The sequence below is a fragment of the Brachionichthys hirsutus genome, chromosome 16 (genome assembly GCF_040956055.1).
Source record: "Brachionichthys hirsutus isolate HB-005 chromosome 16, CSIRO-AGI_Bhir_v1, whole genome shotgun sequence".
NCBI classification, from domain to species: Eukaryota; Metazoa; Chordata; class Actinopteri; order Lophiiformes; family Brachionichthyidae; genus Brachionichthys; species Brachionichthys hirsutus.
Window position 1 is genome coordinate 4,114,764 of NC_090912.1, and position 16,042 is coordinate 4,130,805.

Here is a 16,042-nt window from a genome sequence, read left to right on the forward strand (position 1 = left end):
ATTGCAGACAAAATACACTCCCGGAAAAAAAAAAATGAGGAATGGTTTCTGGAAGGAGATCAATTAAATACCTTTGTTGAAAAAGAGGCCCTCAAACAGACAAGAAAACCAATATTCCCATGATGTCATAACACCTAAAAGCAACAATCCCATGATAGTGTGACCCCCTCAAACATAAAAACCCACCCCTCAAATTACTAATTCATCCAGATCCACTATGATATTTCTACAGGGATACCTGCCCCTCCCCTCCTACTAGTTTCATCAAGCTATGCTCTCCTGTAGTTAGATGCAGTGTGAAAAACACTACAAAAAAAATTACTTAAAGATTTCTTGTCTTTAAGTATAAACGACCCTCCTCCTGCTTAAAGTACAGTCAAATAAACAAATCAATGTCAGCAAAAGCATCGCCTCCTTTGACAGATGAAGAAAAATCTGCCTTCAAATGTAAAAGTCGCCCCCGATGAGCGGTGACAAGTCACACTGACAGCTTAACAATTCAGCTGGTGGAAAACCTTTGTACCGACTGAACCTCCCCCCCCCCGGGTTGGCGTCCAGAGGTGGCGGCGGCTCAGGCAAGCTGCTGAACAGCTTTTTTTCAGAAGCATACGGGACCAGGTGTTTTTTTTTGCCAGAGGGCACAGGAGTTATGATTAACAGTTATGTTGAGGGACCTCCCTGTCGTCCCCTGAACAGTGTGGCAGGTCTAAACCCAGAGCTTCTACTTCCTGCTCTCGTTAAAGGGAACACTTAGTTTAACAAGTGGTCTGTTTGGACAACTGCACCTCATAGTGATGGACGTGATACACAAACTGTATAAACCTCTGCTGCACGGAGTAACATGGCAACACGGTTCAGGTTCACAACTGGTGTTCAAGGCGTAAATACACACACACACACATACTATTAATTATGTGCAAAGTCCTGCTTACCTAAGATGACTGCAGAAAAAAAACAGATTAAATATTTTCTAGCCAATCCCTGCTGTCACCAGTTCAGTGGACACTTGGAGATGCAGTTATCATAACCTGGATGCACCGGGGTTTTTTTTTTTTTATACGCCTCCAAGACATAAAATTACAATGGATTTAAAGTTATTATGAATGAAATTCAGTGAATTTAGGCTGACATGGGTCATGCAGGAACCCCTTAAACTATCTTATACCAACTGGAAAAGCTTCCAAAAGTATTTGTATCAAACTGCACAGCAACTCTCTAGTTTATCCCCATTCAATAGTTATTCAAGTCTGTGAGCGTGACTACAATTAAATCACGTTCATAAAAATATCCCCGTAAAAGCTGAATCTGCTGATTAACCCTCGAGAATCTGTCCACCATCGTTTTTCTGTGCGTTACGTGAGTGCTTTTCACACTTCACAGTGTTGACTAGGAGCTCATTAAAAGGAGTCACGTCAACCATCTGGAACAACAACAACAAATTCGATTTAAAGACAAAAACATGAATGAAGACACACGGAAGTGGGGGAAAAAGAGAAGAAGAAGAAGAAGAAGAAGAAAGACGTGTGGTGGTGACACACCGCTAAGACAGGAAGGGGAAGTGGTAAAGTCGGAAGAGAAGTTGTGGCGTGTACAAGTAGTCACAGAGAGGCCATCCAGAAGGGTGGGAGGATAGATCAAAGAAGTGTAAATAAAAACAAACATATTTACCGAAGTGAATTAGCATAAATACGTGATAAATAAAGGAACGTGATCAGCAAACAACATGGGGGGGTGGCCTACATAGTCAGCCCCCCCCAGCCTGCAGCAGGGCAGCTCCTCCACCCTATATTATGTGTGTCATGTGTCTGACTGGGCGATGCAGTCCCACTGGGTTTACAATAGAGTGGACTGTGACATCAGCATCACCCCCCCCCCCCCTATAAAGTCTGAAACACCAAAATGGTGTAATAAAAGAGAAGACCTGGGAGGAGCCCCCTCGTGCACGCCGCTTTCTCCGCTCCTATATTTCTATTTGTGCACCATCTGAATCAGAACCGCTGCGGAGAACGCGTTCTGCGTTATTTATCCCGTTCATAAAACACGGGATAAATAATCCCAACATCTCTCGATCCAGCCCCTTTGATGCTGGTGCGCGCCCAGCGCACCACTGCGCACGACGACGCGCACCAGTGCACGATGCTGGTGCACGCCCAGCGCACGACTGTGCACGACGACGTGCACAGTGCATGATGCTGGACCAATCAGAGGGCCCAATTCCGAAAGTTTACCTTTTATGGCTTGAGTCGGGCATCGGAGGGAGTATAAAAGGCGTGCGCCCGCGACTAGCGGATCCACTCCGAGCGCCGTCACACGCAGCTTGTGCGGGATATCATTTGCCTCAAACCGGTTCCCTTAAAGCAAAAAGCCCCCCCCCCACCCAAAAGGTAAGAACAGAGAGGGATTAATTGAAACGCATTATGTCTTATGACTTTGTGGTTATTTATTCATCGTTTGAATGTGATTGTGCGTAAAATGTGCCATTTTGAAAGTGCGGAATGTGGAGGACCACGAGGTTCTTTGTCCCGGGCCGTGCCGATGTGCTGCTAGACTCAATGGTTTGTAGAAGCGGTGATCAACATTTAAAGAAAAAGAGAAACCATTATCTGTAAAGGCGCTTGGGACCGTTATACGTGCTCGCAGGTGCCTTTGGATGGCGCCGGCTTTTGATCGACGCCTTTGTTCTTAAATGAACTGCCCTCCTGAAACGGTCTCATCGCATTTCGTGCAACATTGGCTGTAATCCGCGGTTACCTCGTAAATTCTTAAAGCAGCGGGTTATAATCAAAGGAGGCGTTCGCGTTAAGGTCGTCTGGATCCCGGCCGCTCTTTGTGCGCCCGACGCGGCGGGGTGTGACCAATGCTCCCTCTAATCTTCCATGCGTCTGCGCAAACGCGCAAACTCCCCGGGCAGTCCCTCGGACAACTTTGGGCAACATTATAATACATTTTATTTTAAACGTTTACATTTGAAAGCAAATCTCAAAGTGCACAATAGTATAAAAAGAAATAACATAAAAATCTACAAGCAAAGGATGTTACTGTGGTCCCGCGAGGACTCCGTTTACAATGGCGTCCATTAGCTGCGTAAAAACATGTGAACCTCGTTAGCCGGAGCAGCCAGTCACCGGACAGTGGAAAATGGCACAGAATGAATTTTTACGTGTTTGTTATATTCAATTTGGGTTGGATTTTTTTTTAAATTTTTTTTTATTTTATTTTTTTATTTGTGTGCTCAATAGATTTTCGCTGCTCAAGGCCGTATCAGTGTGCGTAATTACGCACGATCGCACCTTGGAGGGACCGTTGGCTGTGACCTACTTTAGCAGTAGGCTCGCTGCCTTAAAATAATACAATCCTTCAAACGCGCAGCGCCAACGTGGATATTTGAGGTTATCTTTACGTAATCTCCACGTTTTGGTAATTTTTTTAACCTTTTTCATATGAATGGCTTTTCGGGCTTACTTTCTAAATGGCGTGGCTCAGAATGGGGCCTAAAACCATTAATGCTTAATTGAATAATTCAATGAATTCATGCCGCATTACGTCAGAGGAAAAACCCCGCGAGAAAGTCACGCTTTTAATATAGGGGTGGCTCCCAGAGTAATTACGCGCCAGTCCGTTACCTCTGATGCATGAGGTGTTCGTTGATTAATTTCGTAATGATTAATATAAATTAAAGGTTTGAAGGTGGTTTTTTTTGGTGAATGCTGTTAATTACACGCAAGACGTACGTAATAAAGAGGCTGCGGATAATCGTGACGCAGTCATACTGGAGTTAACATTTTAGGGCGTTTTAACATCAGCAAGCTTGAACTACAAAAGGGGAGGGGTTTGAGAGTTGTCCATCAAAGGGAGTGGTCGCTCTGATGGGGTCCTTGATGTGCTCTGGCCATGCGCCATGGCGCAGGCAGCCGCAAGGCTGCTCAAAAAACCAGCCATGCCCTTGTATGGTAATAACAGGGCTTTGTTGGAATGTTGGAGCGTGGGCGCCACCCAGTGGTCAAATCCGGGAACTGCCACTAGTTAACGGGACATCGCGGGAAGTGGAAGCGGGTGTTGGGTGACAGATGTGAGACTTCACAAGTTTAACTTTTTTTTTCTTTTTTATCTGCAGTTCAGCCATGGAAGATGAAATCGCCGCACTGGTTGTTGACAACGGATCCGGTATGTGCAAAGCCGGTTTTGCCGGAGACGATGCCCCTCGTGCCGTCTTCCCCTCCATCGTGGGTCGCCCCAGGCATCAGGTGTGTGTGAAACCCGCTGAAGTGACCATTGATTTATTTAAACATTCTTTGGTTCCACTTGCACCGTTCTGGCTATATAGATTCAAAACGTCATACATGGTTCCCTTGCTGATCACTTGCTCAGGGCGTGATGGTGGGCATGGGCCAGAAGGACAGCTACGTTGGTGACGAAGCCCAGAGCAAGAGGGGCATCCTGACCCTCAAGTACCCCATTGAGCACGGTATTGTGACCAACTGGGATGACATGGAGAAGATCTGGCATCACACCTTCTACAATGAGCTGAGGGTCGCCCCAGAGGAGCACCCCGTCCTGCTCACGGAGGCCCCCCTCAACCCCAAAGCGAACAGGGAGAAGATGACCCAGGTAGCTGAACCTCAGTTGAGCGTGTTCCACTCGTTTCCTCATTTCCTTTTTTTAGGCTTTCTATTCTCACTTGCTCGTTTCCTCCCCTTTCCTCCAGGGCTTTTCTCCTATAAGATGAGCAATCAGGTCTCTTGACTGCGTGACTTTATCTGCACTTGTTTTTATTGATCGGTAGATCGGCACTGTTAGATGTCTGACATGCACAAGTGTGGAGGGATTTTGACTTTCTGCATCTCTCGTCCTACTAACTTCCATATTAGCCTCTCTCCACGTGCATGGAGTGAGTGCGGTGGTCCACGAGTCGCAGACTTCGGCGTTCTGACTCCGAATACTGAAATGATGTTCTCTTGCAGATCATGTTCGAGACCTTCAACACCCCCGCCATGTACGTTGCCATTCAGGCCGTGCTGTCCCTGTATGCCTCCGGTCGTACCACCGGTATCGTCATGGACTCCGGTGACGGCGTGACCCACACGGTTCCCATCTACGAAGGCTACGCTCTGCCCCACGCCATCCTGCGTCTGGACTTGGCCGGCCGCGACCTCACAGACTACCTCATGAAGATCCTGACGGAGCGCGGCTACTCCTTCACCACTACGGCCGAGAGGGAAATCGTGCGCGACATCAAGGAGAAGCTGTGCTACGTCGCCCTGGACTTTGAGCAGGAGATGAGCACCGCCGCCTCCTCCTCGTCCCTGGAGAAGAGCTACGAGCTGCCCGACGGACAGGTCATCACCATCGGCAACGAGAGGTTCCGTTGCCCCGAGGCTCTCTTCCAGCCTTCCTTCCTTGGTACGTGCGCTAATGCTAGCCCCGCGTGGGACGGCTACGGTTGTTAGCTTTAGCCTCCGGCCGTCTGAACGCGCTGCTTCTGCTCTCAGGTATGGAGTCCTGCGGCATCCACGAGACCACCTACAACAGCATCATGAAGTGCGACGTCGACATCCGTAAGGACCTGTACGCCAACACCGTGCTGTCCGGCGGCACCACCATGTACCCCGGCATCGCTGACAGGATGCAGAAGGAGATCACGGCCCTGGCCCCATCCACCATGAAGATCAAGGTGAGCTGCCGCCCCCGCCGCCTTCCCTTTGTTTGGGGCGCCTGCGTGACTACGCTGCATCTCGTTGACCCTCTCGTCTCCCGCAGATCATCGCGCCACCCGAGCGCAAATACTCCGTCTGGATCGGAGGCTCCATCCTGGCCTCTCTGTCCACCTTCCAGCAGATGTGGATCAGCAAGCAAGAGTACGACGAGTCCGGCCCCTCCATCGTCCACCGCAAATGCTTCTAAAAAGAGACTGTTCCTCTCCCCCCCCCATCCCCAACCAAACACCCAACAACTTCAGCTCCGTGCAAAGCAACCACACCACACATGTCTCACACACTCGGGCGCAGAGCCGAGACGACCAACTCATTGGCATGGCTTCAGTTACTTTTGGCGCTTGACTCAGGATTTTAAAAACTGGAACGATGAAGGAGATGGTAATGTTTTTGGCTAGGTTTTAAAAGATGACACGCCCCAGGGTTCTGCAGTTGCATCTGGGGGGCTTAAAAACATGTACATGTTGTTTTTTCTTTGAGTCATTCCAAATGTTCGTTAACTGCATTGTTCAGAAACATGATTCCAAATGTTAACTGCATTGTTCAGACACGTATTTGCCTCTGTGAAGGCTGCCCAGTGGTTGGCGCATACTTAAACATGGTTGTAGTATCGCTTGTATGTAAATTATGTCTGGGTTTTTTGTACTTTCAGCCTTAAAAATATCTTGGTCCTGTTCTTTTTTTTTTTTCTTTTTTTTTTTTTTTTTTTGTTATGCAAAACCCAGTCATGACCTCTTCATAGCCCTGTTGGAGGGTTCATCCCTGGGGTGGTGGGGCGAGGGGTCTTGCTGATGGGGTGCCAGACCGGTGGGGCCAACCTGTACACTGATGAAACGATCCCAATAAAGTGCACATGTGTTCCAACATGACTTCGTGCTCTCCTCGTCTTTAATTCACTGAAGGCCGATCTTCTGCACAGGAGTAGATGAAGGGAAATGTCATTTAAATCTTATGAAGGCATGTTTAAAACTATAAATGTGCTGTCCTAGATGACATCGCGTTAAAACCGACATGGTTGGGAACTCTTCGGACGGAACGGCAAACACTTTCCTGACCCGGTGCAGAAATACGAACAAATGGATGAGGACAAACTCCAAGAAGCTCAGATTAGTCACACAAATCTTTATTCGTCCCTCTGTATGGGAGCGTTCCTGATCCCACCGGGAGATCACGTGTTTGTTCTACATCAAGAAATGCTTTGAGTAATCCCTCCAGTTTGCAGATCATAAAATGATCTTACTATCTGACCAAACGTTCTTCCTCGATAGCTGATCTCTACTTCTTATCAAAATCTGTAAAAAAGCAAAACACACACTGCATCAGGAGGAAGTCCAGTTGACTGAGGGCTGCAGTGTCAGAGTCTGAACACCAGATGGATGTAAAAGCCTGTTTGAAATTCTAAGCCAGCGGCGAGGTGTGACTGCCTTCGATAGTCCAAATGCATAATTACCAGAAACTGGACCCACATCTTGTATTATTAACTAAACACTCAGAGCAGAAAACCAAACCAGCTCAGTGTCACGGGTGGCGTAGTGGTCAGCGCTGTTACCTCACAGTCAGAAGGTCAAGGGTTCACATCCCAGGATGCCTGACTGCATCTAAAAAGCAGATGCTCCGCCCCCCCGCTCCTGTCCTATAGCATCTTAAGTCTTCCTGCGTGCATACGCTGATTATTATTTTAGGCTGAGGCAGCGTTCTGGGCTGAAACGCGGCAAATTCATATATGGATCCATTAAGTCAGGACGACTTGTCTTGTCAATCCACATCAAATGTGTTGGAAATGTATTCCATCTCTCTGCAGCCCCCCCCCCCCCCACCTGTGATTCTGCTGAGAATGCTGCTCTCTGATATCCTTTTATTGCCACGCCAGCAAAACACTCACTGGCAGGGAGGCAGTTCTTGGCATTGACATGTGTGTGTGTGTGTGTGTGTGTGTGCGCGTGCGTGCTGATGTGAGCGGCCCGTGCAGGTGTGAACACTTTGCAGGTGTTTGTGAATGAGACCCCCCCCCCCCTCTGTTCCTCCATTTGCTCAAACGGTGCTGCTCTCCTGCGGCTCCAGAGGCCGGACACTGAAACACTTCCGTTGTTTCTCCAGCAGATGGGGCAGCTGTGCTACGTGAGTCCATTTGGCATGTAAAAGTGGGTGAAAGGCAAGTAGAAGGGAGCACTGCTGACAGGAGGAGGCCTCAAAGGCATTGGCATTCCGCTGCAGGTGGCGTGTTGACGAAGGACATTTACAGAAAGTTCAGTTCCTCGACAGCTCGTCCTGCTTCCACACTCTGCTAGAACCTCAATTTAAATCCTTGACTCTCCTCAGGATGATTCCCCTTCCATATCATGCTTAAATGTAATGAGATTTGAGAATGAAATCATCATTTGTCCCAACAAATTGCGTTCAATCCTACGATTGTTCCACTTTTTTTTTTTTTTTACTTCAAACTATTAAAGAAAAGAAAATCAAATTCTTTACTCAATCCAGACAAATGACAAGACGACTCGTTCACCGACTTCTCGGGCTGAGGGCGTTTCTATTATAATCTACAAATCAAAGCTTCATTTATTTAAAATCATGCCCTGATTGCTCGGTCGCTGTCACCATGGCAACCTTAACTGCAGTCTGACACACACAGTGGATTCGGATGAACTAATTAGTCTATTGGTCAGGCGGTCAGGGGGGTGGGGTGGTTCTACCCCCTGACATAAACCGTCAATTACTCCACCTTCAAAACTCCAAAGAGGAATAAAGGTGCACATTTTTATCCCAGGGGGCGTTCAGGCCCCTGCAGGACTCTTCTTGTGGGTTTTCTGCTTTCTGCTGCTGCATCAGACTTCCGGTTGTTCCAGGGATGGATGGATGGGGGGGGGGTGGTTTGAGAGAAAACCCTGACGATTTCTCAAAGCTCTTAACCACACGACCCACACAGACGCAGGAGCCAGCAGCAGAACAGCACACACTCGTCCACACATGCCGCCCCCCCCCCCTACCTCAAATGGTCCACCATGAAAGGCCCTGCCTCATGACTGGCAGGGACCCCATGAGAGCTGCATGTGTGTGTGTGTGTGTGTGTGTGAGTGCTTTGAGTGGGGGGAGGGGGGGCGGTGATGTCAGTCATCAGGCATTTTTATTGTCTTGCAAACCCATGGGGGGGGGGGGGGACTCGCCGCCGCTCCTTCACAATCAGGCCGAGGATTTGTGCTGCTGGAGTGCAACAGAAGCAACGACATGACAAACACAATGGCGACACGCTGGTGTTGCAGGGCCTGAGCGTGATCGGTGCCCCCCGTGTGTGTGACAGCAGAATGGAATCGGGAGGCTGGTTGCATGAAATGTCTGATTTAATTCCGGCTCCTCGGGTTTCCTTTTTTTTTTAGAAATGCTTGTTGTGCTTCAAAATGTTCATCCATTCAGGTGTTTATTAGTAAGTGGACCGTTCTCATTGGAAATTAGAAACCAGTTGGCATGTAGGATTATATAAAAAAAAAAAAAACCAAACACATAATCTACCAAATGGTCCCATCTGCTCCTGCAATAAAGACATCGCTGGGATGAGGCTATAGCCTGGAATAAACAGTCATTATAACCATCGAGCGAAGACGAGAGGCTGCACATAAACAACAACACAGGCATCTCGCTGCTGTTCGTTAGAGCGAGTCCTTACTGAGTCCTTACTGAGTCCTTACCGAGTCCTTACCGAGTCCTTACCGAGCCATTCTGGAGCAGCTGCGTGGATTCATTTCAGCATCACACGGGGCTGCAACGCATCTTCAATCATGGGAAAGGTGAACGCGGCGCCTTTAGACTGTTAGAGCTGTCTGTGGATACCGGGGGTGTCGCGACCTGATCGGGGGGGGGCGGGGGGGGTCTGGACCGCGCTGCTGTCCGGATGGACACCGGCTTGGTGCTGTCTCTCCGCTCCTTCAGCGCTTTATGCGAGCTCTGCCTGCCGCAGCGCTGACTTTCGCCTGTCGGATGGGTCGCCTTGAAACCGACACACTGCGAGAGGGATGAAGGCGGGGTTGAACTGGAGGTGGGGATGGGGCAGCTTGAAACCGCCTCGGCTTTTTTCTTTTTTGAATCAACATTTTTAGGAACTATGTAACACGGAGTGGATCACATCAAGGGGAATGTGTGGATATTATTAGATAGCGCTGCACAGAGGTCACGTGTTTATCCCGGCATGCAGCGGACGTGTTGTCAGTTCTAACTTGAAGCAATACTGTATATCATCAAAGCCACAATACAAATACACGTAGTACTGTTTCCTGCTAATGATAAAGGTCCAAGATGCCTTTATCTGCTGAAACAACATAGCGTAAAACGGCATTTGCACAAATATATAAATAGATATAACAAATAATTGCAAAATAAATAACTCTAACCCCCCCCCCCCCCCCTCAAGACTGGGTGTTTTGATCACCCAGTCTTGAAAGGAGGGGGGGGGGGGCCTTGAAACAGCTCAACCTCCTTGCTCCATAATTGGTTTTATCGTGCTGGCAAGCGGCCAGTTTTTTTTTCCTTTGATTGACAATCTGTACATCCAATCAGAGAGCTGCTCTGTAAAACCCGATGGGTTGGGTGGGAGCCGGGGAGATGGGCGGGGCTTGCAAAACAATGCTGCGTTTCATTGCTGAGCCGCAGCAGCAGCGACGGACGCGTCAGGGGCTGCCCCCCCCCCGCGCCCCCCCCCCCTAGTTTACCTTCGGACCAGCCTGTAATGGACTACTCCAGCTCTCCAGCGACCTGGAAGGATTTTATAGCTCCTTCTCCCAAATATCTTCTAAGTTCAAGTAAGCAGTGGGGAATATGTTATTTTTATTTATTTTTATTTTATATTCCTCTTGCAGCTCAATGTTTTGGGTATTTTAAAATATCATTTCGGTCGTAAATGCTTGTGAAAAGGACGCGGGGACATTTTGGATTTTTTTTTTTAGGGGCTGTTGGCGGCGAGACCGGAGAAACTTTGGAGACGTTTCCGCCGCCGAAGTTTCGTGCGGCTTTTGCAGCCGAGAAAAGTTTGAAACGTGGCTGAAGCGCTGCGCTGCGCTGCCGTCGGTACCGCACGAATAACCACGTTAAAATAAAGAGAGAGGCTTTTTTATTTCATTTCATCGAGACCCCCCTCCCGGCATATAGTTCAGGAACTTTAAAGGCAGCATTTGAAGATGAAAGTGAGTTTATTCCTGTTTGTGACCGAGCTGCGACCGGATCCCGCCCGCCTGGATATCACGAGTCGGTGCGGTAATGTTTGCCTTTAGAAGGTTAACGCGACTAATGTTTTACAGCCTTTAACTGGTGGTAAACTAGTGTTTTATTCTGGTTAATAAGTCCAGGTAATAGTGGCGCATTCAAAACACGAAAGTCTATTGTTGCGCTACTTAAAATTTTATTCTCTTTTGTGCGTGTTTTTTTTTTTTTTACCTTTTTTTTTTATAGCGAAAATGTAATTTTTCTGCCAATTAAAGACACTTTGCGCGAGTCGCGGGTTTCATGATGACAAACGCGCATTATTTTTATTATTATTACCGTAATCGGAATTAAATAGTTCCGTGCTGCAGACTAACCTTATTTATTTTTAACCCGTTTGAAATCTATATTTGATGCCCCCCCCCCGCCAGTATTTATGGCGACTCGGCCCGTTGCTCCCCCCCCGGGTTTAGGAACACAAGTCCGGTTGTTAGAATCTGACGGAATGCGTTTTCTTTGCGGGATCGCGGGGCGTTCTCGTGGCCGGGACGCAGCGGCTGCTGCCCGCCCGCCCCTCTCTCCCGGTTGCGCGCCTCCCCGGGAAGCGGCGCTCTGGCGCGGCTGCTCCGCGGTTCGGTTTCGCAGCTTCTCTCCAGCACAAGATCACCATATTGTAGATTTATGTTGCTTTTGAGACGCACAAAACACGCGCACGCAAAGGAAAGACGATCCTTGCGTGGAGGAGCCAACATTCACCGATTAGTTTCTGGAGTGGTTTTCCAAACTGCGTCATTACGCGCGTATGGATCGACCGGAGAGAGGAATAAATCCAGAAACGACCAGTTTGTTCCGTCTTTTCCTTCCTATATCACGCGTTTTTCTTTCTCCCTGTATGTTATAGGTCAGCAGGATGCCTGAAGAGGAGTCCGACTCGCCCGGAGAACTGAAGACATTATTATAGCCGAGAATCGGCTTTTTTCCTTCGGAATAGCGGATCTATCCGGATAAACAACTTCCCTCTGTCTGGATAATGGATGGCAGAGATTTTGGACCCCCCCGATCCGTCCACGTACCCCCTCCGTTGTTGGCTGGGCTCGCAATGGAGTCTCACCGACTCGGCGCGGCGGCGGCAGCCGGGCGGATCGCGCCCTCGCCCGGGCACTTGGGCGCGAGCAACCCGCCGCCTCTCCACTCGGGGAAATTCCTGTCCTCGGCCATGAACCTGCATTCACACCACGGTAGGAGCTCGGCTTCACGCTGCTTACGGGCTGTAACCGGACTATGATGAAGGCGCGCCTCGGTTCATCAAATATTAACTTGGAAATGGCGCAAATGCGCGCCGCTCGTCCCGTTCTGTTGCGGGATGCGCGGCCATCGCTCCGCGGGATCGCAGCCCAGATATATCGATTATCTGCTTTCTGTCATAAAGATCAAGTTTCAGATGAAAGTATGTGGATCGTGTTGAGGATTTTCTGCTTGCGCGTTAGCGGAACATTGGGAGCGTGTAATGCCCGCAGCGTGCGTGTGTTGCGGTGCGGCAGCGTGCGGGTCCAGGGCGCCGCACATGCAGAGCCAGATGCGTTTTGTGTTTACGTTCACGAGAATCGGGCTCTAAAGTTCAGACATTAAGAAATGACAGAACACTTTATTTAACGTTGTTGTTGTTTTTTGTGCATAAATAATAACCACCATGAATCCCCCCCCCCCCTAAAAGATCCTCTCCTGATCGTTTCCCCTGCATTCGTAGCTACGCAGATCACTCTCGTTTCTGTTGGGACCCCCCCCCCCCTGCTGCAGCTGTGTGGAACCAGATAGTAAAGAGATGGAGGGGGGGTGCGCGCCTGAATGAGCACGTAACGGGTGAAAACTGAATGTGTTTGGCTACTAAAGAGAAGATGTGGTAAAGCCCCCCCCCCCCTGCTTGTTTACATAATGTGGTCTGTTTATGTGCTCCGCTGCAGGCTGCGTTATTCCCCTCACTTTCACTGCTGCACTGTGACGTCTGTTCCTGCTATTAGTAATGGAAGCCTTGAAACAACACTGTCCAAAGAGAACAGCATGGGGGGCGGGGGGGCGGGGGGGGCATGGGGGGGGGGAATCTGACAAACGCTCGGGTCGAGCAGAACGTCCGTACACGATCCTGATCGGCGAGCGTTCAGCGCAGTCATTTTGAGCGCAGGTACCCGTAAAGTGAAGGCGGCGTTCCCGGGGCACACACACACACACACACACACACACACACACACGGAAAGCTGTCAGAGATGAAATCAGCCCCCGGCAGGGCAGTGTGAGGGTGATTGATGGTTGTGTCGCCGTGGCGAGATGCGCCAGCGTGCAGCTCATTGCAGCTGAACAGATTCGGCTACTCGGCGGCAACAGGGAGACGATATCGGGTGGATTTAGGACGACAGCAAACCGAGAAACTCGCCTCGTTGTAAAACGCGTCCGTCCTAGCGGCGTGCTGCGTGCAACCTGCAGAATTTTGTGTGTTAAAATTGTTTTCCCAGACGGGATGCGTTTTATTCATCCCACACAGTCACCTCTTCACTCCTTGACTCTCATCGTCCACACACACCCACACACACACACAGACACACACACGCCGTTATGATGCAGGTCATTTGTTCTGCGGACTCCACGTTGAGCTTTAACCGGGCCCGGCTGTGATCCCAGCGAGTCCCCGGCTCCTAATAACGCCGCGCTGCTCCCGTTGTGTGATAATTATAATGTCCCCATTTAGCTGCGGTAAACGGCGTGAAGCCGGCGATCAGAGGAGCCAAGGCCGACCTCCTCCTGTTTCTGTTTGGTTTCATGGAATTTGAGACATCTTTTGCGCTCTGTCCCCCCCCCCCCCCCCCTCCCTCCGTTTTAATAGGCTATCCACCTGCATTAATGACATCTCCATTATGTTCACGACTCGGGAGGGGGGGGGGGGGGGGGATCCTGTTTTCCAAACCAAGGTTGCTTTTCATTCACACGGATGTCCTCCGCGTGAACGCGACGAGGTTCTTAGTGACTGTTTATAGATGTCGAAAGGCTGTAAATGGTTCCTTGTGTAATGGGAGGCCATGCCGGAGCCTCCATCAGCAGATTGAGACCATCTGTCCCCCCCCCCCTCCCCCTAGGATGGGAGAGCAGGCAGAGGTGGGACCTGCCGGAGTGTGACTGCAGAGAATACGAGGGGGTCTCGTCCATTATTGATCGACGTGGGGGTATTTTGTAGTGAAGGGGGGGGGGGCAGAAGAGCTTGTATTGAACTACATATCCCACAACGCTGTTGAGCATAAACAAACAAGCAGTGGTGCTGAGGCTGTGGGCCTTGGAACAAATGTTTGATGTGTGTTGTAGCGTGCACGGAGAAGGAAGGAAGACTGAATGGACACGATCCCAGGGGCGGGAACCCGCGTTGGAGCCGACGGGGGGGGGGGCGTTGCCATGCGGTCGTAACTCACTCAGCTCGCCGGACGGGTCAGGGTTGTTTCCACCAATGGCAATTTTTCTTCCACATGCCGCTTGGTTAGTGTGTCTGTTTATGTTAAAATGAATGTGGCGAGTGCGTCTATGTATTCAAGAGACAGACCTGTGTGTGTGTGTGTGCACAGCCCGGACCCCCCCCCCCCTCAGATTAATTGAATCCTCCAGGAGAGAAAACAGGCTCCTTAAGAGAAAGCACAAGCCACTGCTGCCCTGATACAATAAACCTGTCAGAGGCAGACAAACGACACACACCCACACACACACACACACACACACACAGCTGTCAAACACAAGAGCGATAGGCATGTGTGTGTGTGTGAACACGAGCATGTCCTGGCATGTCGAAATACCCGAAGTGTTAGCTAAGTTGTTCGCTCTGCCAGAACCCACCCTTCAACATCGATGACACACAAAGGTCACACACACATTGCATGTTGTGTGTGTTTGGCTCTGTGTCGAGTCTCTGCTTGTTCTGTTACACAACATTAAAAAACCGTCTCCAATTGGCTTTAATTCAAGCTACGCAGCGAGGAGGAAGCGAGAAGTCGCATCGGACGGTTTCTGAAGCGCCTTCGGTCGGTTGAGCCACAGAGTTTAATCTATGGCGTCCCTGGATTTAGGTCGACGGCGTCTAGGTTGTATTCAGGATCGACTGACTCAGACAACGTTCCCACAGCGGAACCGAGCCGACGACGGTTCTTCAGACAACGTTCCCACAGCGGAACCGAGCCGACGACGGTTCTGCGTTTCTCCGACAAAAAGCCAGCGAAGCTGGAAATGAGACCGGGACCAAAACGAAGGATCAGTCGAGCAAAATATGAAAGGGGAAGCAAGAAGTCCCCTTTACCTTCAACCTCAACTTCAACAAAGCGCTCCTCTTCCTCTTCCTCTTCCTCTCAAAGAAAGCCTTTATTGATTATTCTGTTACTCAGAGATTTCTTGATTAGACCCTGTTTGTTTGAAGCTGTTTACTCTGCAATAAATGTTGCAGCACATCCAGCCGTGTGTGTGTGTGTGTGTGTGTGTGTCCCAGTTCTTCATAGAGAACCTTGAAAAACGTTTGGATTACATTTTGTGCCGGGCGGATCTTGGACCGACCGGCGTACAGATGTGGAATCTGGATCGCCTTTCGTTGGCGAGATACAGTTCTTGCAACATTCTGACAGTAATGGAAAAATAAAAAAGAATCCATGCAGGGGCGGCTCGTTGGTTCCAAGTACAACCCGCTCTGAGCGGTTTGGGTCCAGATCACAATCGGCATTTTTGGGAGATGTGTCGCACGACGAAGCGTTTTAATCCGCTCGGTTCTGATGCCGTTGAGCTTTTCTCCCGGCTTTCCCTTCGTGATTCCGTTGCCTTTTCATCTTCCTGCGGGCGTAAAATGGCTGCAGACGCATTAGAACGCAGCTGGTCCGGCGCTCTGGGATTCAAACGCAAGGTCGAGCAGTCCTGCAGCCCTCTTGTGCCCTCTCTGTTTTAAAAGGGCGAATGTAAACCACACGAGCCTCTTGGATTAAAACTGGTGAGATGCCGCGTCACAAAGTGAACTGGCCTCGGAGCAGAGACTCCGTTTGGCCTGGAAACCAAACGCTGTCGCCGGGGGCGACCAGACGGAACATTTTGAAATCGTTAACCTACAGCCACTCGATTTAAAGCACACACACACA

At 49.6% G+C, this 16,042-nt stretch overlaps 2 protein-coding genes across 2 annotated transcripts in view; both read left to right on the forward strand.

Moving 5' to 3' along the window:
• Positions 1–2,335: 2,335 nt before the first annotated feature.
• On the forward strand, positions 2,336–6,580 carry actb2 (actin, beta 2). Its single transcript, XM_068749451.1, has 6 exons — positions 2,336–2,384; positions 4,115–4,244; positions 4,369–4,608; positions 4,962–5,400; positions 5,490–5,671; positions 5,758–6,580. Exons 2-6 carry the CDS (start codon positions 4,122–4,124, stop codon positions 5,899–5,901), a joined length of 1,128 nt encoding a protein of 375 aa, XP_068605552.1. The 5' UTR covers positions 2,336–2,384; positions 4,115–4,121; the 3' UTR covers positions 5,902–6,580.
• A 3,819-nt stretch (positions 6,581–10,399) lies between these two features.
• The window catches only part of tnrc18 (trinucleotide repeat containing 18), a 27,097-nt gene continuing 21,454 nt past the window's right edge, over positions 10,400–16,042 (forward strand). The window contains exons 1-2 of the mRNA XM_068749967.1: positions 10,400–10,501; positions 11,800–12,136. Of these exons, the coding sequence (XP_068606068.1) occupies positions 11,929–12,136 (208 nt within the window). The 5' untranslated portion in view covers positions 10,400–10,501; positions 11,800–11,928. The remainder of the gene's footprint in view (positions 10,502–11,799; positions 12,137–16,042) is intronic.

Bases quoted from the DNA above. Each gene is read 5' to 3' on its own strand.
- actb2 (XM_068749451.1), top strand. From the start codon at position 4,122: ATGGAAGATGAAATCGCCGCACTGGTTGTTGACAACGGATCCGGTATG. The intron at 4,245-4,368 runs GTGTGTGTGAAA...TCACTTGCTCAG, and splicing joins TGGGTCGCCCCAGGCATCAG to GGCGTGATGGTGGGCATGGG. The intron at 5,672-5,757 runs GTGAGCTGCCGC...CGTCTCCCGCAG, and splicing joins CATCCACCATGAAGATCAAG to ATCATCGCGCCACCCGAGCG.